The sequence below is a fragment of the Macaca fascicularis genome, chromosome 16 (assembly GCF_037993035.2).
Source record: "Macaca fascicularis isolate 582-1 chromosome 16, T2T-MFA8v1.1".
Classification (NCBI taxonomy): domain Eukaryota; kingdom Metazoa; phylum Chordata; class Mammalia; order Primates; family Cercopithecidae; genus Macaca; species Macaca fascicularis.
The window spans coordinates 60,761,482-60,785,263 of NC_088390.1; the positions used below are offsets into that span (position 1 = coordinate 60,761,482).

Genomic DNA, 23,782 nt, shown 5'->3' on the forward strand with positions numbered 1-23,782 from the left:
CAAGGCAAACACAACACATCCCCCTCCTTGACTATCAATTTTACTAGAGGATGTGGTGGGAAAACCATTATTTGATATTAAATCAAATAGGCTTGGGATGGAGTAGGATGCAAGCTCCCCAGAAAAGTTTAAGATAAAACCTGAGACTTAAAAAAGTGTTAAGAGTGGCAGCCTAGGGAATTTGTCCCGGACTCCGGGGGGAGATGGCAGAATCACCAGCCTCTGCATTTAGGGATTCTCTGAGGAAAAGTGTGAGAACGGCTGCAGGCAACCCAGGCGTCCCGGAGCTGGGAGGGACGCACCCAGGCCTGCGCGAAGAGAGGGAGAAAGTGAAGCTGGGAGTTGCCACTCCCAGACTTGTTGGAATGCAGTTGGAGGGGGCGAGCTGGGAGCGCGCTTGCTCCCAATCACAGGAGGAGGAGGAGGTGGAGGAGGAGGGCTGCTTGAGGAAGTATAAGAATGAAGTTGTGGAACTGAGATTCCCCTCCATTGGGACCGGAGAAACCAGGGGAGCCCCCTGGGCAGCTGTGCGCCCCTTCCCACGGGGCTCTTTCCGGCGCCGCGCGCCCGGCCCCCACCCCTCGCCGCACCCCGCGCCCCACGCCCTCCCAGCCGGGTCCAGCCGGAGCCATGGGGCCGGAGCCGCAGTGAGCACCATGGAGCTGGCGGCCTGGTACCGCTGGGGGCTCCTCCTCGCCCTCTTGCCCCCCGGAGCTACGGGCACCCAAGGTGGGTCTGGTGTTGGGAGGGGACGGAGCAGCGGCGGGACCCTGCCCCCTGGATCCCCCGCCGAGGTCCCCCGGCCGGCGGGGCCAGAAGGGCCTGGACGAGCTCTCCCATCCCGAAGTTGCGGACAGTCCAGACGCTCAGGGCAGCCGGGCCCTCAGGCCGGAGGGGCAGTTACACAGCAGCGGCTCGAGATGGCCCGTCCAAGAGACTGGCGCTTTCCAGGCTCCGAGGGGCTCCGGAAACTTGTCAAAGAAGTTCTCTGAAACTGTTCAGAAAGTTTTCCCGCAAAGGGTATATTGCGTAGAGCGCGCGCGCGCGCGTTTCCCCCCTTCTTGAGCCCCCTCAAGCTTTCTCAAAGCCTTTCCAGTTGGCAGCCTCCGCCTCCGGACTGGCCTGGGCTGGATTCCTTGGGGGGGGTCCTCTGCCCTGCCCCTCCTCCAGCCCCTCCCTGCTCCCCTTCAGACGATTTTGGTTTGGTTGCTCCTGCTTCTGGCGGGGTCGGGTGTGTGTGTGTGGTGGGGTGGAGGGTGGCATGGCAACCTGTCCCAACCAGAGCCGGGGAGGAAAGGGTGGCCCAGAGGGTGGCCTCTTGCCGGGGTCTGGGTTGGGGGCGGGGGAGATGTTTGCTTTGAACAGATTCTTGGGGCCAGCTTAGGGACTGTACTCTGTGACTTTTAGAGCGCGTGGACCATGGAGGGGTGGTGGTGGGTTTCTTGGGGTGTAAAGTGGGAGAGTTCCCAGGGAAGGAAGTTAAGAAATAAGGCCAGATGGGGGCCTAGGGAAGGCTGCGTTGTTCTGCTGCCTTTTCCTTGGTGCTGTGCGTGGGGAAGGGTGAGTGGGGGCAGTGTGTATCCTGACCCATCTGTCCACCTGTGTGTATTAATCATAAAAGCTAACATATAGCCTGGGCCAGGTATACTCTGCCAGGAACTGTTTGTAGTGTTTTGCATGCATTCTCCTTTAATCCTAGAACACCCCTATAGTGGAAGTTCTGCCAGCATTCTGGACTCAAAGAGATTGAGTAGCAGCTAGTAAGTGGTAGGGGCAAGATGGGACCCCAGGCAGTGCGACCCCCAACCATGCGTTCGAAATTGCTGTATGAATGAGTAATGAGGGGGAGCAATGAGGGACGCTGCTCCCTGAGTCACTGGGCTGTAGGGGAGACAAAATGAAAGTGTTCTGGGAGTTGTGGGTGGTCTCCATAGGTCAGGGGGTCTGGGGAGGGGGTGGGTGTCATCCTGTCGGTGTGTTGCCCGAGGGGCCCTCTGTGAGTGAGTGCATGGCCATGTTATCTCTGCATGTCTATGCCAGGGTGTTCCTCAGTTGTGTGGTCTTTGTGTTTGTGTGTCTGGGCTTTGTGTTGCCAAACAGCAGTCTCTCTGCTGACTCGGGGACACAGGCTGAACTCTGTCCCCTCCAGGAACTCCCTCAAGGTGCTGGGCCAGATCTGCCATAAACAGAGGGAGGTAGCCTTCTGTGGCCACGCCTTCTTGCTGAGGAAGAAGGTTCCTCTCTTCCAGGGAGTACATCGTTGCCCTCCCTGTTTCCCAGGCAGGCATCTTCACCTCTCACCTTCTGATGAGAAGGGTGAGGCCATACTGAGCTGTCAGGCTGAGCTGCTGCCCTTCCTCACCTTGGCTGGGAGTTGATCAGGGAATGGCAGAGCTGGATTTGAGGGCTGGGTTCTCTGGATGGGGCCTCCTTATGTCCTCACCCCTTCAACCTGCACTATTGATTGTGTTGTGCAGGAGTTGGTTAAAAAGTCATTGCACAGCCTGGGCAACAAGGCAAAACTCTGTCTGTACAAAAAATACAAAAATTAGTTGGATGTGGTGACACGTGCCTGTAGTCCCAGCTACTCCGGAGGCTGAGGCAGGAGGATCACCTGAGCCCAGGAAGTTGAGGCTGCAGTGAGCCGTGATCGCAAATGCTCTCCAGCCTGGGTGACAGAATGAGACCCCGTTTCAGAAAAATAGTGCACCACCCAGCTGCCTCCAGCACCCAGATTTTACCCAAGGGCTGAGGGCTGGGGCAGGAATGTGGGGGAAGGGGAAGCCTAGGGGGAGCCCCAGAGGGGTCAGGATTTTGCTGAGATCCTTTCTTAGAGGTATGGGTTTTACAAATTGCAGCAAATACATTCTTTTAATCTTGCAGAACTCCTTCATATTTTAATTCCAGGATGATTCTTCCAACAGCCTCCTGTCTTTACTATACTTGGGGAAAGTACTCATTTTGTTTGTCAAGAAAAAACAATTGAAAAGATAGGGATCAAACGTAAAAAGAAAAAAAGGGCTTTCCAAAGTCAAACACAAAGCATGTTTAATTTTCTTGTGGTTTGGGATTACCCATATTCCTGCTGTATGAACCTGTCTTGTCTTAACTTTTAAGAAACGTACGGTGTACTTCCTATATGCTAGGTTTTTATCCATGGTTTCATTTAATCTCTGCAACAGTCCTGTGAAGTAGGTGCACAGATGAGAAAATGGAAGTTCAGAGAAATGAAACACCTTATCCAAGGCTCCCAGCTACCCAGTAATGTCCAGGGCATTTTTGGACTCTGATGAGGAGGCATTAAGAGGTGGTTAGAGTCTTATTCCAGCCAACAGTAATGGGTTGAACAAAACCTTAGGGGCAGGCAGATGGCCAGTTGGGAGGAGAAGCGCTCCTCTTGTTCAGGCGAATGGCCTTTCCATCCACTTCTCTAGGCTGTAGAAAGTGGGGCTGAGCTGGGGGGCCCTGAGGTCCCCTCCTGACTTCAGAGTCCTCTGCCTTCCTGTCCAGCCAATGCCTGTCTTCCTTATGGGCCCTGCCAGCATGACAGAGGGCTGCGGGCAGGAGGGGACAGAGGCCACGTTGACACACAGGGCTGTGGGCGAGAGAGACAGCTGAAGTGTCAGTGTGAGGGGCCAGTGTGGGGCTGTGGTTGGGAGGGCTGGGGTGGGGCTCGGGGTAGTTGTGCCTGTCCTTGGGTGATGGAATGATCTGGAAAGAGATTCCCTTCCCTACCCTCCACCTGTGAGAAGCCCCTCTAGAGTGGCACTTCCATCTTTTGTTTGGCCACCCATCCTCCCACTGGGAAGAGAGCCGAGGTGGGGTAAGGGATGTGTATTCTTTCAAGGAGTGGGAGAATTTTCTAGCGAATGTTTGTGTTGTCCCAGTTCTGTTTACAAAGCCTCGTCATGTTTACAGATGGCTGCGCAATTCATTACCTCATTGAACTCTCATATACCTCCTCTGAGGGAGTAAGAGCTGTTACAGCCAAGTTTAGGTCAGTAAATATGCACTGAGTTGCAGGTACTGCAGGGCATAGAGATGAATCCAATTTAGCTTCTGCCCTGGAGGTCTGGGGACTTGCTCAAGATCACTCAGTGAGTAGCCGAGCTAGGGTTCTCATCTAAAGACTCTGGGCCCAGGCCCTGGTCTGATGTCAGGCCTTATACACCAGGTGTTTGTGGTTGGGGAATCCCAGTGTCACTTGAATGGTCTGTGACATTGTGGGTCTGGGAGAGCTGAGCTTTGGGGACACAGGTCATTTTACTGTAGTGTTCATGGAAACCAAGGGAAGTGTTGGCTTTTCTGCTGTGAGCAAGAGGAGCAGCAGGGGCTGCAAGCTGGTGGGGAGGAGAGAATCCACCTGAGAGAAACCCCAGGGCTGGGGTCGAGTCCTGACCACCAGAGTCCGGAGAGACATGAAGGACTGTGACCAGCTCTGAGCAGAGAGATGGATACCATGACCTCAACCGGTCCCTTTTGTTTGGAGACTCTTCACTGGACTTCATTCACTCATTCATTCACTCAGCAGACACTCATCCAGCGGTGCCTGTGGCTGATCCTGCCTCATACTGTCTTTGCTCTGGGGAATTGGAAGTTGGGGTTCCTGAGGGGCAGGGTCCTGGAGACAAGGATGCTCCTGGGTAGAATTAGGACCTACCTCCCAGGAAATCAGTGGGGGCCGGGCGCCGTGGCTCACGCCTGTAATCCCAGCACTTTGGGAGGCTGAGACGGGTGGATCACAGGGTCAGCAGTTCGAGACCAGCCTGGCTAATATGGTGAAATCCCGTCTCAACTAAAAATACAAAAATTAGCCAGGTGTGGTGGCAAGTGCCTGTAATCCCAGCTACTCAGGAGGCTGAGGTAGGAGAATTGCTTGAACCTGGGAGGCAGAGGTTGCAGTGAGCCGAGATCGCACCACTGCACTCCAGCCTGAGCGACAGGGCGAGATTCTGTCTCAAAAAAAGAAAATCAATGGGACAGGGCAGATATGGGGACAGTGGTAAGGAGATGGGAGAGTGGGAGGGAGGTGTCAGGAAGGCCTTCTTGACTTCATGTAGGCTGGTGAGGGTGTCAGCCAGCAAGCCTGCAGTTCCCTGGGAGCCGTTCTCAGGGTACCAATTTTACCACCTGTCTGAAAACACTTTAAGATTCTTAATCAGGCTCAAATTGGCCACAAATCAGGTAAACAAACTTGCTAGTGGGGTGGGGCTACCACCGGTTCTGACCCTCCAGCCCAACCCAGCCCGGCTGCCCTGCCCTCCCTAGAGCCTGTGGTGTTTGTAGGTGGCATTGGGAGAATTAGCATGTGTTTACGTTGGCGTGGGGTGTGGGGTGGATTTGTGTGTGTGCAGTTAGGCCTAGTGGAAGGAATGCAGGATCTGAAGGCAGGCTGGCCTGAGTTCCAGTCCTGCCTGTTGCTCACAAGCTTTATGATGCGAGAGCTAACCCCTGCTAGCTGCAGTTGTCTTCTTTGCAAGATGGAGGTTGCAAACAGCCCTAGTTTCTGGAGTATGTTACGTGGATCCACCCAGAGTGCCTGCCAGGCACACAGTAGGTGCTCAGATCAGTTACTGTGGCAGCCCCCACTCCCACTTGTTGTTGTTTTCCTATTGCCTGGCAGCCACAGCTGGTGTCCCTTGAAAAGGGCTGCAGGGGGTGGAGTCGGCCCCTGCCCCAGCCCTGTGGGGACCCTGGGCTTGAGCCAGGGCCTGGGGTCTGGGCCTGCAGACAGCTGTGTCTGTAAAGCAGCTGAAGGGCTGAGGCCCGGGGAGGTCCTGGCAGCAGGGCGTTATTTTGGGCCTGGCCTGCCACCCCCAGCTCCTGTTTCTCTTGGGAGTCTGTGGGGAGAGGAGGAAGCGTGGGGAAGAGGAGGGGGTGCAAGTGGGTGAGGCATGGAGTGGGGAGGCCTCCCTCAGGGACATGGACCCTTGAGTTCTATTTCTGAGCCCTCCTGTTCCTCTCTCTTTGTGCATATATGCCTAGAGAGGTGGGAATAGAGGCCACTCTGGGTATCACTAGGAGACCACCAGTTTGTGGCCACTGGCCCGGGCAGGGAACCTGGGGACTCACCCTGCCAGCCTCTCCCAGCTCTCTGAAGGCAGGGGGTACCTCATATTACCCCCTAGGATTTGACCTTAGACTCCAACTTGCTGGGAGAGCAGTGCACCTGGTGTCAGACCCCAACCCAGCCCTTGTGTTGTCCCTGAATCTGCATGTAGCCTGCAGGAGGTGGAGCAGTGACCGGCAGGAATTCTGGGCAGCTCAGGCACCTGTGGGCCTGAGGGTGCCCTCTGCCCCCACCCTCCCGATCTCCTGGGCAAGACACGCCAGGTGATTCATCTCACCAGAGCAGAAAAACAAGTTCATCTGGGCACTTTCATCTCCCCCCGCTGGCAGGCCCGGGGTGAGCTGCTATCCCGGCGCCCCCTCACCAGGGTTGCTTTGCCCCCTCTAGTATTCCTGGCCTTAGTGGGCATTTCTGGTCTCAGGGATACCAGGCTGGGGTCCAGGTGGGCCAGGTATGGTAGTTCAGCTCCATGCCCCATGGCTGATGGCTGGCGCTGGGCAGGTATGCAGGGCTGACGTAGTGCCTTTGTGGCAGCAGTTTCGTGGCACAGATTCTGCCAGCTCTTTCTGGAGTCTTGCCCTGAGGAGGTGGCCAGGATGAGGGTGCTAGCACAGGAACCTTTGGCGCATGCTTCACCCTGGCCTGGGATTTGCAGCCTGGGTCCAGATGCCCACAACTGGAGTCTGATGCTCCTTTTCTCTTCATGGGAGACTCCCAGAGGTCTCTGCAATGACCAGGGCCCCGGTTGCCCGATGCCCCAGCTACAACTCCAGCTGACCCTCCTTCCCCACTCTCTGGGTGGCATTACGGGGGTGTGGATCCCTTGCCAAGAGGTTGGCACATGGGTGTGCTGGAATGGCATAGGGAGAATGCACCGAGTTTGTTTGCTTGGGAGAGGGGCAGGGGGCATCCAGAAGATTCAGGATTCGTCATCGCCTCTCTTGGGGGATTTTTACCCCTTGGCCCTGAGTTGTGCCTTTGGGACAAAGGAAGCCTTTCTTTGCCAGCCAACACCCTGTACTGGCGGGTGAGCTCCACAGGGCTGGCACGCTGGGGCAGCCTCTGGATGCACAGGGTGGGCCTAGTCAGAAGGCGCCTTTCCCCTGAAATCCCTCTACTTCCCAAGCACACAAGCTTTCTCCTGCTGTTAAACCTGCAGTGTGCAAGGGATGTCGGCGGAGGGGTCCTTCAGTCAGCCTTCTCCCTGTCTGAGATGAAATGACTCTGGGAGTGAGTTTGGGTGGGGAGGCCAGGTCCAAGAAGGTCCCCCGCCCGTGTCCTCTGACCCATCTGCTCCCTCCTGCCAGTGTGCACCGGCACAGACATGAAGCTGCGGCTCCCTGCCAGTCCCGAGACCCACCTGGACATGCTCCGCCACCTCTACCAGGGCTGCCAGGTGGTGCAGGGTAACCTGGAACTCACCTACCTGCCCACCAATGCCAGCCTCTCCTTCCTGCAGGTGAGGCCCGTGGGCAACCCAGCCAGGCCCTGCCTCCAGCTGGGCTGAGCCCTCTGTTTACAGGTGGGTGGCAGAAGAAGGTGCCCTGCCCTTTGTTTCCTCTTTTGTTGTGGTTTCTCAACCAGGAAGTCCTTTCTAACGTCTAACCCCCATTCATTTTACTGCAGAATCAGTTGACTCTCTCTCTAATGTGGCTGGCCGAGGTCATCTCTGGATGGGATGCGTCTGTGTTTCCGCTAAATCTTGTGCTCTCTTGCCAGCATGATCATGTCCCCCGTCCACCTGCCCCAGCCACTATCCTTCTCCCATCTACAGCAGCAGAAAGGGCTGGTGAGAAAGGTGGATTACAGGCCCAGTTCTGCCACTGATGAGCCCTATGAATGTGGCCTACACCCCCTTAGCTTCACGGGGTCTCAGTTTCCCTATCTGTATATTGGGAGCAATTGTGAAGCTCAAAAGAGAAATGTCTATGAAAAGATTATGAGCAGGAGAGAGTGGAAACCAACCTGCTGGGTTGTGTCCATGGACCCTGGAGTGGGGCCATGTGCTTGGTTTGTCAAATTGCAGACGCCGGCTGAGCATGGTGGCTCACGCCTGTAATCCCAGCACTTTGGGAGGCTGAGGTGGACAGATCACCTGAGGTCGGGAGTTCGAGACCAGCCTGACCAACATGGAGCAACCCCGTCTCTAATAAAAATATAAAATTAGCTGGGAGTGGTAGCACATGCCTATAATTCCAGCTACTTGGGAAGGCTGAGGCAGGAGAATCGCTTGAACCTGGGAGGCGGAGGTTGCAGTGAGCCGAGATCATGCCATTGTACTCCAGCCTGGGCAACAAGAGCGAAACTCCGTCTCAAAAAAAAAAAAAAAATTGCAGACGCCATCCCATCCAGGCCTTTGCTTTCACTGATGAAGAAACTGAGATGCAGAGAGGGCGGGGTACCTGTTCAGAGTTTACGAAGTGCCCCCCCACCATTATCTTTCTTGATCGTGTAAGAATCTGGTGAGGCAAGGTGGGGCGTGATCTTTATCTCCATTTTATCGTTTTATATAAGAGGGAACAGGACTGCTCAGTGGCTGGGGGCCTTGCCCAAGATCTCCAAGTACTGGGGAACCTCAGGGAGGCCCTGGGGGTGGCAGTGTCCCTGTTTCAGCCCCACCCTGCTTCCCCCTTCCAGGATATCCAGGAGGTGCAGGGCTACGTGCTCATCGCTCACAACCAAGTGAGGCAGGTCCCACTGCAGAGGCTGCGGATTGTGCGAGGCACCCAGCTCTTTGAGGACAACTATGCCCTGGCCGTGCTAGACAATGGAGACCCGCTGAACAATACCACCCCTGTCACAGGGGCCTCCCCAGGAGGCCTGCGGGAGCTGCAGCTTCGAAGCCTCACAGGTGGCCTTCGCCGTCATTGAAACCTTCTCTTGGTTATTCAGAGCTGACCAGGGCCACTGCTAACCATGGGGAGGCTTTGTGTGCATTAGAAATGGTGTCCCTTCTGGGCAGACGCAGGCAGAGCCTGGGAAGACACCCTGAGAAGACTGGAAAAAATTCCCCTTCTTCCTAGGAAGCTGCAGCTTACGTCAGCGCACAGAATTCAATCATGAGAATGCAGGCTGGGTTTTTGCCCCCACTTGGCTGAGTGAAGTGTACAGTGAACAGCCTATGTAACTGTTTGCTGGCCCTGGAGCTGACTCTGCCCCAGAGTCTGGGTGCCAGGTGCTTTGCCCGCATGGCCCATTTCAGTCACACTGCAGTCCTGTCAGGAAAGAATCAGTGTTATTCTCATTTTACGTATGAGAAAACTGAGGCTTGCAGAGATGTGAGTGATGGGGCTGGGTTTCAGACTCCACGGTCTCTTAACCACCAAGCAACATGTCCGGAGTAGAGGTGAGAGGGAAGGAGAAAGCTGCGGTCCACGTGAGCATCTGGACGTAGCATGGACAACTCACTCCTCCCTGGCTCTCGCTTTGTTCATGTTGCGGGGGTGGTGGTGGTGGGCTCAAAGACGGTGACGATATCTTTCTCTCCTCCCTGGGGAATCTGGGGTTGTATAAAAGGCCTGCTCCTCTTTTAGAAGGCAGGAGGGCCCCAAGGGAAGCAGAAGGTGACAGAAGGGGAAAGGGTCCCCTGATCATTGCTCACCCCACAGAGATCTTGAAAGGAGGGGTCTTGATCCAGCGGAACCCCCAGCTCTGCTACCAGGACACGATTTTGTGGAAGGACATCTTCCATAAGAACAACCAGCTGGCTCTCACACTGATCGACACCAACCGCTCTCGGGCCTGTAAGCCATGCCCCTCCCTGCTGCCTCTTCTCTCAGACAGCCTGACCCCAGCCCCAGACTCCCGACTTACAACCCAGTGCCTGCCCGCCACTGCCCCAGCCGCCTACACCCATTTCCTCCCTCTCTGTCCCTCCTGCCATCTCTCTGGGCCTCTTCATCTCTGGGGTTCTCTGTCCTGTCTTCCTCTGCTTCTAGGCTGTGCCTGTGGTTTGGGGGCCTCTCAGCCTGTCTGGGTCCCTCCTTCACTGTGCAGTTGGCCTCGTGGCCTCTGCTGCTGTTTGTGTCTCTCTCCGTTATTAACCCGTCCTCTCACTGTTAGACATCTCTCTCACTGCCTCTCCCTGGTTCTGTCCTCAGGCCACCCCTGTTCTCCAGTGTGTAAGGGCTCCCGCTGCTGGGGAGAGAGTTCTGAGGATTGTCAGAGCCGTGAGTCTCAGGGAGGCCTGGAGTCAGGGAAGGGGAGGGCCAGGACCGGGGCTGGGTGGAATGCAGGTGTCATACGGGTGACATGGGAGGGGTGGGATAACAGGCTTGGGATGTCTTCCCTGGGGCAGGTAGTCTCCCTAGAAGGTGATGCTGATGAGGGTCTGGTGCTCAGGGTGCCACTCAGCCTTCATCCTGCCCTTTGCCCAACAGTGACGCGCACTGTCTGTGCCGGTGGCTGTGCCCGCTGCAAGGGGCCACTGCCCACTGACTGCTGCCATGAGCAGTGTGCTGCCGGCTGCACGGGCCCCAAGCACTCTGACTGCCTGGTATGTGCCTCTGCTGTGTGCCCAATGTGCCCTATCCCCCAGGATGCAAGGGGTGGGCACCCTGCCTGGTACTGCCCTATTGCCCCAGCACAGCAGGGCAAAACAGAACAGTGACAACCAGCTACCTGTCCTCCCAGGCCTGCCTCCACTTCAACCACAGCGGCATCTGTGAACTGCACTGCCCAGCCCTGGTCACCTACAACACAGACACCTTTGAGTCCATGCCCAACCCCGAGGGCCGGTATACATTCGGCGCCAGCTGTGTGACCGCCTGTCCCTGTGAGTGCCAGGGAGAAACACAGTCTTCATCGTTTTGGTGGGGAGGTTTGTTTCTGTAAACGGGAGCATATGGGGAGCACTGTCTGCACCTTGCTTTGAGAGCCGGTCATGACAGTTCCTGCCGAACTGCCTCGTTCTTTCAACAGCTGTGGAGCAGGTGGCAGTAAGGAGAGGCAGCTAAGAGCCCAGACGTGGGAGCCAGCCTGCCTGGGTTTGAAACCCGGCTCTATCAGTTAGTAGGCACGTGACCCTCTTGCTGTGCCTCAGTTTCCTCATCAGTAAAATGGGGGAAAGAATAGTCCCAACTTCATAAGGTAGTTATAACATTTGAAAGAGTTATATTTGTAAAGCTCTTAGAACAGTGCCTGGTATGTACTAAGCGCTCCTAAATGTTAGCTTTTATTCTATAGTCTGGCTAGATCAGTTTTACCTTTTGTTTTGTCTTGTTTTTGAGACTGAGTTTAGCTCTATCACAGTGGCACAATCTCGGCTCACTACAACCTCCGCCTCCCAGGTTCATGCTATTCTTGTGTCTCAGCCTCTTGAGTACCTGGGATTACAGGTGCCCACCACCACGCCTGGCTAATTTTTGTATTTTTAGTAAGGACAGGGTTTCACCACATTGACCAGGGTGGTCTCGAACTCCTGACTTCAGGCGATCCACCTGCCTCGGCCTCCGGAAATGCTGGGATTACAGGCATGAGCCACCGCCCCCGGACTTTGTTTTTTTTTTTTTTTTTTTGGCAGAATCTCACTCTGTTGCCCAGGCTGGAGTGCAGTGGTGCAATCTCGGCTCACTGCAACCTCTGCCTCCCGCATTCAAACGATTCTTGTGCCTCAGACTCTTGAGTAGCTGGGACTACAGGCATGCACGACCATGGCTGGGTACTTTTTTTTTTTTTTTTTTTTTTTTTTTTTGAGACGGAGTCTCGCTCTGTCGCCCAGACTGGAGTGCAGTGGCCAGATCTCAGCTCACTGCAAGCTCCGCCTCCCGGGTTCCCGCCATTCTCCTGCCTCAGCCTCCCGAGTAGCTGGGACCACAGGCGCCGCCACCTCGCCCGGCTAATTTTTTGTGTTTTTAGTAGAGACGGGGTTTCGCCGTGTTAGCCAGGATGGTCTCGATCTCCTGACCTTGTGATCTGCCCGTCTCGGCCTCCCAAAGTGCTGGGATTACAGGCTTGAGCCACCGCGCCCGGCCCATGGCTGGGTACTTTTTGTATTTTTAGTAGAAACGGAGTTTCACCATGTTGGCCAAGTTGGTCTCAAACTCCTGACCTCAAGTGATCCGCCCACCTTGGTCTCCCAGAGTGCTGGGATTACAGGCGTGAGCCATCGTGCCTGGCCTAGATCAGTTTTATTTAACAGATCACCTATTTACTGATGGGCATTTATGGACTGGGCTCAGACCTGGGGAACCTCTCTCCTCTTTTCACAGGAACAGGAGTGGACCTTCAGATCCTGGCTGACTGTGTTAGGGAGAGGACAAAATGTAGAGCCAGACCATTTGGGTTCAAATCCTCGCTCCTCCACTCAGTAGCACAATGACCTTGAATAATTTACAGAACTCTCTGCTTTGGTCTCCCTTTTTGCAAAATGGGAATCTCACAGTGCTGATCCCATCCAGTTCTTGTGAGGAGTAAATGGATGTCAGGTGCTGACACATGGTAGGGCATTTAAGTATTGGTTGATACTGTTCTTCTTGTGCCTGGGCACGGTGACACTGTTCATGGTGGTGCACGAAGGGCCAGGGAATGTGGCAACATGTTCCTGCTCTCCTTAGACAACTACCTTTCTACGGACGTGGGATCCTGCACCCTCGTCTGCCCCCTGCACAACCAAGAGGTGACAGCGGAGGACGGAACACAGCGATGTGAGAAGTGCAGCAAGCCCTGTGCCCGAGGTACCCACTCACTGCCCCCAAGGCCAGCTGCAGTTCCTGTCCCTCTGTGCATGAACCCTGGCCCAGCCCTCCCTGTCCTATCCTTCCTCAGACCCTCTTGGGACCCAGTCCTTGCCTTCTACTGTCTACCCCTGGCCCTCCTCAGCCCTACAAGCGTCCCTATGTCCTCTGTCAGTGTGGGGAGGGGCCTGGACCCTGATGCCCGTGTAGCTGTTAACCTGTCCCGGTGTGAAGGCTGAGACAGCCCCTTCCCCACCCACCCACCTCCACCCCCTCAGTGTGCTATGGTCTGGGCATGGAGCACTTGCGAGAGGTGAGGGCGGTCACCAGTGCCAATATCCAGGAGTTTGCTGGCTGCAAGAAGATCTTTGGGAGTTTGGCATTTCTGCCAGAGAGCTTTGATGGGTAAGAGTGGGCACAATGGCCTGAGACAGTGTCAGGGCAGACAGAGTCCTGAGGATCCAGATGTGGCAGCATCTCTCGGGGATGGCAGGAGACAGAAGTTGATGGGGGGGGAGGGCAAGAATGCAAAGAAAGCAGATGGGAGACCAGAGGGAGCACGGTCTTTGGGGTGGGAGGGGTTATTTTTGTAAATGACATGCTATCCGTGAACAAGGACTTGTATGGAGGTCAGACCACCTAGATAAAGTAAAATTCCCTTTGAGGCCGGGCGCGGTGGCTCAAGCCTGTAATCCCAGCACTTTGGGAGGCCGAGACGGGCGGATCACGAGGCCAGGAGATCGAGAGACGATCCCGGCTAACACGGTGAAACCCCGTCTCTACTAAAAAATACAAAAAAACTAGCCGGGCGAGGTGGCGGGCGCCTGTAGTCCCAGCTACTCGGGAGGCTGAGGCAGGAGAATGGCGTAAACCCGGGAGGTGGAGCCTGCAGTGAGCTGAGATCCGGCCACTGCACTCCAGCCTGGGTGACAGAGCAAGACTCCGTCTAAAAAAAAAAAAAAAAAAAAATTCCCTTTGAGTTCATAGCACCTTTATTCAAAATATCCCCAAATTGGAAATAACTCAAATGTGCATCACTCGGTGAAGGAATAAACAAGTATGAAGGAAAAGCAGTATGTCCATTTGGTGAAGTTCTACTTAGCAACTAAAGGAAACGAACTACTGATACAACATGAATGAATCTCAGAAACATTACATTGAGCAAAGGAAGCCAGAGACAAGATTCCATACTGTCTGATCCCCTTTATGTGAGGCTCTGAACAGACAAGACCACTCTGGTGGGAGAGATCAGAATGGTGGTTGCCCTAGGGTGGGGGGCCTCAAACGGGAGGGACATGAGGACATTTCTGGGGTAATAGAAATGTTCTGTATATTGATTGGGGTATTGGATACATGAGTGAATCCATTTGTCAAAACTCATCAAACTGTATGCTAAGAGTCTACATTTTATTTATTTTAATTTTAATTTAATTTAATTTAATTTTTTGAGATGGAGTCTCGCTCTGTCGGCAGGCTGGAGTGCAGTCGTGCAATCTCGACTCACTGCAACCTCCGTCTCCTGGGTTCAAGCGATTCTCCTGCCTCAGCCTCCCGAGTAGCTGGTGCTACTGGTGTGTGCCACCACGCCCAGATAATTTTTGTATTTTTAGTAGAGATGGGGTTTCACCATGTTGGTCAGGATGGTTTCAATCTCTTGACCTCATGATCTGCCCGCCTCAGACTCCCAAACTGCTGGGATTACAGGCGTAAGCCACCATGCCCGGCGCATTTTATTGTATAAGTTATACTTCAATAAAAATATAAGTTATACTTCGATAAAAAATGAATTGGGGCCAGGCACGGTGGCTCACGCCTGTAATCCCAGCACTTTGGGAGGCTGAGGCAGGCAGATCACTTGAGGTCAGAAGTTCAAGATCATCCTGGCCAACATGGTGAAACCCCATCTCTACTAAAAATACAAAAAATTAGCCAGGCTTGGTGGCATGCGCCTGTAGTCCCAGCTACTTGGGAGGCTGAGGCAGAAGAATCGCATGAACTCGGGAGGTGGAGGTTGCAGTGAGCTGAGATAATTTTGCCACTGCACTCCAGTCTGGGCGACAGAGTGAGACCCTGTCTCAAAAAAAAAAAAAAAAAAAAGGGGGTCAGGTGTGGTGGTGCACACCTGTAATCCCAGCACTTTGGGAGGTTGAAGCAGGAAGATTGCCTGAGTCCAGGAGTTCAAGACCAGCATGGGCAACATAGTGAGATCCCATCTCTACAGAAAACACAAAAAATTTGCCAGGCATGGTGGTATGCACCTGTAGTCTCAGCTACCAGGGAGACTGAGGTGGGAGAATCACCTGAGCCTGGGAGGTGGAGGCTGCAGTGGGTTGAGATCATGCCACCATACTCCAGCCTGGGTGACAGAAAGATCCTGTCTCAAAAAAATAAAATAAAAATTATCTTTCACACTTCCTTTACCTCCACTCTCCTTTCCAGAGGTGACCATGGTTAGCAGTGCATGTGTTCACCTAGACTGTTTATGCATCTGTAGACACACACACAGTGAAGTGTGGTTTTCATCGTTTTGGTGGGGAGGTTTGTTTCTGTAAATGGGAGCATATGGGGAGCACTGTCTGAACCTTGCTTTGAGAGCCGGTCATGACAGTTCCTGCCGAACCGCCTCGTTCTTTCAACAGCTGCAGAGCAGACGGCAGCAAGGAGAGGCAGCTAAGAACCCAGACTTGGGAGCCAGACTGCCTGGGTTTGAAACCCGGCTCTACCACTTACTAGGCATGTGACTCTTGTGCTGTGCCTCAGTTTCTTCATCTGTAAAGTGGGGCAAAAACAGTCCCAACCTCGTAAGGTGGTTATACCACCACGCCTGGCCAGATGATTATAAAGTTTGAATGAGTTAGTATTTGTAAAGCTCTTAGAACAGTGCCTGGCAGATACTAAGTGCTCCTAAATGTTGGTTGTTATTATGTGGCTGGGTGGCTCAGGGTTTTATTTAACAGCTCCCCTATTTACTAACAGACATTTAGATCATGTTCCATTTTCATTCTTACAAACAGTTCCACCTTATATGTGGCTCTGGGCCAGTGTCTCCCTAGGCCACATTCCTAGAAATAAGATTTCTTTTTTTATTTTATTTTTTTGAGACGGAGTCTTGCTCCATCTCCAGGCTGGTGTGCAGTGGTGTGATCTCGGCTCACTGCAACCTCTGCCTCCCAGGTTCAAGCGATTCTCCTGCCTCAGCCTCTCGAGTAACTGGGACCATAGGCGAGCGGCAACACACCCAGCTAATTTTTGTATTTGTAGTAGAGATGGGGTTTCACCATGTTGGCCAGGATAGTCTCCATCTCTTGACCTGTGATCTGCCTGCCTCAGCCTCCCAAAGTGCTGGGATTATAGGTGTGAGCCACTGTGCCCGGGCAGAAATAAGATTTCTAGATCAAAGGATAGAAATACTGTTTTGATAGATGTTGCCAAACTAAGGCCTGGGCTTTGAAGCCCAGGATGGGAACAGCTGGGCTTGATGGGCAAAGGGTTTGAGTGAAGGCATTCACGGTGGGGAGTGGCTGGCACGGCCAGTGTTGGGAGTGATGTCCACTCTGTTCCTGGCCCTGCTGATTCCTCTCCTGATCCCTCCAGCGACCCAGCCTCCAACACCGCCCCGCTTCAGCCGGAGCAGCTCCGAGTGTTTGAGACTCTGGAAGAGATCACAGGTGGGCTCTGTCTCTGCATCCTGCTCTGCCGGGGCTGGGAGTCCGTGTCCTGTCCCCACTCCCCTAATCTCACCCTCTGCCTGCAGGTTACCTATACATCTCAGCATGGCCAGACAGCCTGCCTGACCTTAGCGTCCTCCAGAACCTGCAAGTAATCCGGGGACGAATTCTGCACAAGTGAGTACTGGGAAAGAAGGGGCCTGATGGAGAGGAGTCCCAGGGAGGAGTCCCTGTGGGAAGCTTTGGGCCTGAGGGAGTATTCCTGTTCCCCTGGGACATAGCAGTAACCTTTCCATGAAAGTCTGCAGAGTGTGCTGGGGATGGAGGAAGATGAGAGTAGCCTTTGCTGTCCGGGAAGGGGACCATGGTAAGGTGCCCTCCTTTCTCCCATAGTGGCGCCTACTCACTGACCCTGCAAGGGCTGGGCATCAGCTGGCTGGGGCTGCGCTCGCTGAGGGAACTGGGCAGTGGACTGGCCCTCATCCACCATAACACCCGCCTCTGCTTTGTGCACACGGTGCCCTGGGACCAGCTCTTCCGGAACCCGCACCAAGCCCTGCTCCACACTGCCAACCGGCCAGAGGACGAGTGTGGTAAGACAGGGAGCCCAGTGTGTGTGCTCCCCATCTGCCAGCACACAAGAGTGCCCACGGGGTCCTGGCACCAGCGTTCTTGGACTTGTGCAGACTGCCTGTCCCTGTGCACCCTTCTTGACTCAGTGCAGCTCTGGCTGGCTTGGCCTCTTGGCATGGCTTCTCTAGCTGGGTCCCACCTGCCTTGGCATCCTTCCCTCCCCCTCTGTTTCTGAAATCTCAGAACTCTTCCTCTCCCTACATCGGCCCCACCTGTTCCCACCCCTCCAGCCCAGAGCCATGCCCACAGCCAGTTCCCTGGTTCACTTGGACCTGGGGCCTCCCCTAAAAGTCCCCTGCGGTCCCTTCCTCCTCACTGCAGTGGGCGAGGGCCTGGCCTGCCACCAGCTGTGCGCCCGAGGGCACTGCTGGGGTCCAGGGCCCACCCAGTGTGTCAACTGCAGCCAGTTCCTTCGGGGCCAGGAGTGCGTGGAGGAATGCCGAGTACTGCAGGGGTATGAGGGGCAGAGGAGAGGGGTGGCTGGAGGGGTGCATGGGGCTCCTCTCAGACCCGCTCACCACTGTCCTTTCTCTCAGGCTCCCCAGGGAGTATGTGAATGCCAGACACTGTTTGCCGTGCCACCCTGAGTGTCAGCCCCAGAATGGCTCAGTGACATGTTTTGGACCGGTGAGCTGCTGGCGGGCTCAGAGCTGGGTGGAGGGGTGCAGCGAGGGGGATTGCCAGGGACTTGGCAGGATGGCGAGACGCGGCAGGGTGTGCCGTCTGGTAAAATATCCCTGGAGAGGGCTCAGCACTCAGACCCGAACAGCAGCAGAGTGGCAGGAAAGGGGGCCCGGGGGACCCTGGGGCCCTTCAGACTATGAAAAGGTTCTAAGGAGGTCTGCGTTTGCGGCTGTGGCTGTGGCTGTGGCTGTGCTAGGGTGGTTAGCCCTGCGGGCTCAGGTGTCAGACTACCTGGATTCAGACCCAGGTCCTGCTTCCAACCTTGGTGTTTTATTCCTAAAATGGGTATTGTAATAGTACCTACCTTGCTGGGGTGTGGCGAGAATGAAATTAAACAGGGCTTGGCACAGTGAAGCCCGGGAAAGGCTTTCTATGCAGCAGTGACTGTTGTTACTCGCTGTTACACCTTAGGTAATGCGTTTTCTTCTCTGGGTGCCTCCCATTCTCTGGCTCAAGTCCCCGCCCAGGATCAAGCTTGGAGGAGGGCCCCGAGGGAGGGTCCACAGAGATTGGGTGAAGAGCAGAGGTGTTTGTCCCAGGAGCATGGTGAAAATTGCTGCTGGGTGGCCTTGGGAAGCACAAAGGGGACCCAACTAAGGGCCTGATCCTACTGCCCTGGGGGTGTCAGTGCCAGCCCCCTACAAACCTTTTCTGCCCCTCCCAGGAGGCTGACCAGTGTGTGGCCTGTGCCCACTATAAGGACCCTCCCTTCTGCGTGGCCCGCTGCCCCAGCGGTGTGAAACCTGACCTCTCCTACATGCCCATCTGGAAGTTTCCAGATGAGGAGGGCACGTGCCAGTCTTGCCCCATCAACTGCACCCACTCGTGAGTCCGAGGGTCTTTTCTGCAGAAAGGAGGACTTTCCTTTCAGGGGTCTCTCTGGGGCTCTTACTATAAAAGGGGACCAACTCTCCCTTTATCATATCTTATTTCTGATGGCAAAAATAACACATTGTTGGGGCCGGGCACGGTGGCTCACGCCCATAATCCCAGCACTGTGGGAGGCCGAGGCGGACAGATGACCTGAGGTCAGGAGTTTGAGACCAGCCTGGCTAACACGGTGAAACCCCATCTCTACTAAATAATATAAAAAATTAGCCGGGTGTGGTGGTGGGCGCCTGTAATCCCAGCTACTCGGCAGGCTGAGGCAGGAGAATGGCATGAACTCAGGAAGCGGAGCTTGTAGGGAGCTGAGACTGCGCCACTGCACTCCAGCCTAGGCAACAGAACGAGACTCCATCTCAAAAAAAATAAAAATAAAAATAACACATTGTTAAAATGGTAAAATTAAAACATGAAATATAAATTAATGCCCTAGCAGTTCTATCCCCACTGTTAATAATTTGAAATATTTTTCCTCTAGTTATTTTTGTCTGTGCACATTCTAATATGTATATATAAGTTAACATACATTAATATTATTCTCCAGTTATTTTTATCTGTGCACGTTCTAACACACACACACACACACACACATATATATATATATATTTAGATGGAGTCTCACTCTGTCACCCAGGCTGGAGTGCAGTGGTGCAATCTTGGCTCACTGCAGCCTCTACCTCCTGGGTTCAAGCAATTCTCCTGCCTTGGCCTCCTGAGTAGCTGGGATTACAGGAACATGCTACCTTGCCTAGTTAATTTTTGTATTTTCAGTAGATGGGGTTTCACCATGTTGGCCAGGCTGGTCTTGAACCCCTGACCTCAGGTGATCTGCCAGCCTCGGCCTCCCAAAGTGTTGGGATTACAGGGGTGAGCCACCATGCCTAGTCATATATTTCTTTTTACCAAATAGAATCATAGTTCATACATATTGTTTGCAAATTGCTTTTTCTCACTTTCCAGGACCTTGAAATGTTTTTCCATGTTCTAACATGCTGATCTACCTTATTCTTTTAATTTTTCTTATTTAGTTGTCTTTACACATGAAACACATGAATACATCCTTGTGATAAACATTTTCAGTTACATAAAAGTATAAATGTTACAAAACCACTCAACTCCCTGTCCACCCAGTCTCTCCTGTGGGCTGGGAGAACCACCGCATTGACTTGTGTGTTCATCCTTCTGGGCTCTTTTCTGCACACTTATATAGACACACTACATTTATATTAGGTTGAGTCAAATAAGATTGCTGTTTGTGTAAACCAAAAATGGGCACGCGGTGACTCACACCTGTAATTCCAGCACTTTGGGAGTCTGAGGCAGGCGGATCACTTGAGATCAGGAGTTCGAGATCAATCTGGCCAACATAGCGACACCCTGTCTCTACTAAAAATACAAAAATTAGCCGGGTATGGTGATGCACACCTGAAATCCCAGCTACTCCGGAGGCTGAGGTAGGAGAAAACCCATGAGGCGGAGGTTTCAATGAGCCTAGATTGTGCCACTGCACTCCAGCCTGGATGACAGAACAAGACTCTTGTCTCAAAAAAAAAAAAAAAAGGTCAAGAAACAGCAATTTCATATAGTTCCACTTGTCATCAGATTTGTGTGCGTGTACATTTTGTAATGTAAATGGGATCATTCTCTTCATACTATTCTGCAGTTTACTTTCCCTCCGACTTGAGGTATCCTTTCTTGTGAGTACAGACAGATCTACCATCTTTATTCTTTTTAATTATTCAACCTATAACATGGATGTAATTTCACTTTGTTTTTGAGGGATATTGAGCTTGTTTCCCTGTTTTCGCAGTTTATTGCAATTGAGCTCCATACACAAGTGAGCATTCTTCTGTATGCCCCCTAGTGTCCACACATTGGCATTTTTAGGGTATATAGTGCTGGCAATGTTTATCACAAGGATGTATTCATGCGTTTCAATTTAAAGACAACTAAATGAGAAAAATTAAAAGAATATGGGTCCGGGCTGGGTGCAGTGGCTCACGCCTGTAATCCCAGCACTTTGGGAGGCCGAGGCAGGCAGATCACCAGAGGTCAGGAGTTCAAGACCAGCCTGGCCAACATGGCAAAACCCCGTCTCTACTAAAAATACAAAAATTAGCCGGGCGTGGTGGTGGGCACCTGTAATCCCAGCTATTTGAGAAGCTGAGACAGGAGAATTGCTTGAACCTGGGCGGCGGAGGTTGCGGTGAGCCGAGATTGTACCAGTGCACTCCAACCTGGGCAACAGAGCGAAACTCCATCTCGAGAAAAAAAAGAAAAGAAAAAAAAAAGAGAATATGGGTCCAGATCCATATGGATCCTAGATCCAGATCACGGTATTAGAACATGGAAAAACATTGCAAGATTCTGTTAAGTGACAAAAGCATTTGCAAGCAATATGTACGGTCTGTATTCAGAGGAGAATTTGCTGCATCATAGATAATATTTCGTAGGTGTTGCCAAACCGTTCTCTGGAGAAGTCGTATCAGTTTACCCTGAGATTCTTCTATGGAGGGAATAGTTGAGCTCCCTTACTTGCCTTTCTGGGTGCCCTCCCTGCTTCCTACCCACCACAAGGGGCTGCAGGGGAGAGGGGCATGCGGGTTCCTTGGCTGGAGAAGGAGTCTCCTTGTGGGGTGGTAGAAGGAGCACTGATGGCCTTGAGCCCAGTTTCTACCTTTGTCAAATGGGGATAATGACCCAGCCACACCCCTCCCAGGTTTGTTGTGAGACTGGAACGGTGGTTCCCAAGAGGGTGGTTCCCAGAATTGTTGATGAGACTCTTTCTCCTGCAGCTGTGTGGACCTGGATGACAAGGGCTGCCCCGCCGAGCAGAGAGCCAGGTTGGCTTGGACCCCAGGATGTACCCCTCGTTGCCCTTCACTCCCCCACTGGATGCTGGGTGGTCACTGCTGTAGGGAGGGGACCCCCTGACATATGTCCCTTCCCACTCACTCTTCCACTGTGGAACCTCCTGTCATTTTCCACTTCAACAAGTGACAGAGGACCTGCTCCGAAACTGAGGGGAGGGGACCGCAGGGAACGATGGCTAGAAAACCCAGTCCCTCCCCAGCCTGGAGTAACTTGATGTCCTGTGAGGGACACGGGCAAAGTGCAATTCCGTGGAAGTCAAGAGAGGCAGAGAAGAGTGCAGCCGCTGAAGGAGCGATGAATTCTTAACTGGGGATGGTGGGAGGCTTCAAGGAGGAGGTGGAATTTGAGCCAGGCTTTGAGAGAGGAGCAGGAATTGCACTTGCATTTAGGTAGAAAGCACTGGGGTGCAAGGTGACACTGGAGGGGGAGGCATCAGGAAATCCAGGATGTCTTCCAAGTTCTGGTGTCGGGGGCTGTTGAGTAAGCACAGGAGTAAGGGGGTCATTAGAGTCAGGGTGGGGTCTGACCTGGAGGCCAGAGGCCCTGAACCCAAGCCACAGGGTGGGACTTGACTGTCTGGGCAGTGGGGACCTTTGGGAAGGACTTTGGGTAGAAAAACAGACTGAAGTCTTTGTCTTAGGCAATCATCTGTCCGTGAAATAAGTATGTGTTACAGGCTTGGTATGGGCCAGACCCTGTGCTAAGCAAGGGGGTGCGGAGAGGACAGGATGACAAGAATATTGGATCAACATCCAGGAGCTCCATCTATCCCAGGATGCACTATCTTTTTTTTTTTTTTTTGAGATGGAGTCTCACTCTGTCGGCAGGCTGGAGTACAGTGGCGCCATCTCATTTCACTGCAACCTCTGCCTCCTGGCCTGAGGCTCCCGAGTAGCTGGGATTACAGGCATGCGCCACCACACCCAGCTAATTTTTGTATTTTTAGTAGAGACGGGGTTTCACCTTGTTGGCCAGGATTGTCTCCATCTCTTGACCTTGAGATCCGCCCACCTCGGCCTGCCAAAGTGCTGGGATTACAGATGTTAGCCACCGTACCCAGCCAGATACGCTATCTTTTTATTGAGTGATTGAGACAGGGTCTTGCTCTGTTGTCCAGTCTTGAATGTGGTGGTGCAATCACAGGCGCACTGCAGCCTTGGCCTCCTGGGCTCAAGTGACCCTGCTGCGGCAGCTGGGACTATGGGAGCATGCCACCACACCTGGCTAATTAAAAAATTTTTTTTGTATAGACAGGATCTCACTGGGTTGCCCAAGCTGGTCTCAAACTCGTGGGCTTAAGTGATCCTCCTGTTTTGGCCTCCCAAAGTGTTGGGATTACAGGCATGAGCCACCACTCCTGGCAATGAGCCAAGTCTCTTTTTTTTTTTTTTTTTAGATGGAGTCTTGCTCTGTTGCCCAGGCCCGAGTGCAATGGTACGATCTTGGCTCACTGCAACCTCTACCTCCCAGGTTCAAGCAATCCTCCTGTCTAAGCCCCTGTAGTAGCTGGGATTACAGGCATGTGCCATCATGCCCGGCTAATTTTTGTATTGTTAGTAGAGACAGGGTTTCGCCATGTTGGCCAGGCTGGTCTTGAACTGCTGACCTCAGGTGATCCACCTGCCTTGGCCTCCCAAAGTGCTGGGATTACAGGCATGAGCCACACCTGGCCAAGCCAAGTCTTAAAAGATGACCCTGTGGAGAAATGGTGGTCCAGGCTGAAGGGACAGCCTATGCAAACACCGGGAGGTGTGGAAAATCATTCAGTAAGAACTGTACCTTGAATACCCATACAGCCATTCTGTTTTTCACTTTTTTTTTTTTTTTTTTTTTTTTTTTTTTTGAGACGTTTCCCTGTTGTTGCCCAGGCTGGAATACAATGGCACAATCTTGGCTCACCGCAACCTCCACCTCCCAGGTTCAAGTGATTCTCCTCCTCAGCCTCCAGAGTAGCTGGGATTACAGGCATGCACCACCATGCCTGGCTAATTTTGTATTTTTAGTGGAGATGGGGTTTCTCCATGTTAGTCAGACTGGTCTCGAACTCTCGACCTCAGGTGATCCGCCCACCTCAACCTCAAGCCACTGTGCCCAGCCCTACTTTCAATATTCAATAAATTACATAGCCAGGCACAGTAGCTCACACCTGTAATCCCAGCACTTTAGGAGGCCAAGGTGGGAGGATCCTTTGAGGTTAGAAGCTCGAGACCGGCCTGGGCAACACAGTGAGACCCCATTTCTACAAAAAAATAAAAAAACTAGCCAAATGTGGTGTTGTGTGTCTGTAGTCCCAG

At 53.2% G+C, this 23,782-nt stretch overlaps 1 protein-coding gene across 4 annotated transcripts in view; it reads left to right on the forward strand.

Annotated features, from left to right (window-relative positions):
* Window positions 1–481: 481 nt before the first annotated feature.
* Window positions 482–23,782, forward strand: part of ERBB2 (erb-b2 receptor tyrosine kinase 2) — a 29,718-nt gene continuing 6,417 nt past the window's right edge. Inside the window, exons 1-17 of one of the 4 annotated variants that reach the window (XM_015437900.4) lie at window positions 482–729; window positions 6,222–6,406; window positions 7,378–7,529; window positions 8,708–8,921; window positions 9,679–9,813; window positions 10,171–10,239; window positions 10,450–10,565; window positions 10,703–10,844; window positions 12,625–12,744; window positions 13,023–13,149; window positions 16,339–16,412; window positions 16,499–16,589; window positions 16,806–17,005; window positions 17,367–17,499; window positions 17,582–17,672; window positions 18,394–18,554; window positions 21,410–21,457. In XM_015437900.4, coding sequence (XP_015293386.2) covers window positions 7,395–7,529; window positions 8,708–8,921; window positions 9,679–9,813; window positions 10,171–10,239; window positions 10,450–10,565; window positions 10,703–10,844; window positions 12,625–12,744; window positions 13,023–13,149; window positions 16,339–16,412; window positions 16,499–16,589; window positions 16,806–17,005; window positions 17,367–17,499; window positions 17,582–17,672; window positions 18,394–18,554; window positions 21,410–21,457 — 1,856 coding nt within the window. In that variant the 5' untranslated portion in view covers window positions 482–729; window positions 6,222–6,406; window positions 7,378–7,394. Of the gene's footprint in view, window positions 730–6,221; window positions 6,407–7,377; window positions 7,593–8,707; window positions 8,922–9,678; window positions 9,814–10,170; window positions 10,240–10,449; window positions 10,566–10,702; window positions 10,845–12,624; window positions 12,745–13,022; window positions 13,150–16,338; window positions 16,413–16,498; window positions 16,590–16,805; window positions 17,006–17,366; window positions 17,500–17,581; window positions 17,673–18,393; window positions 18,555–21,409; window positions 21,458–23,782 lie in introns of all 4 variants that reach the window. The other 3 variants (XM_074019505.1, XM_005584034.4, XM_074019506.1) reach the window with 3 other exon arrangements.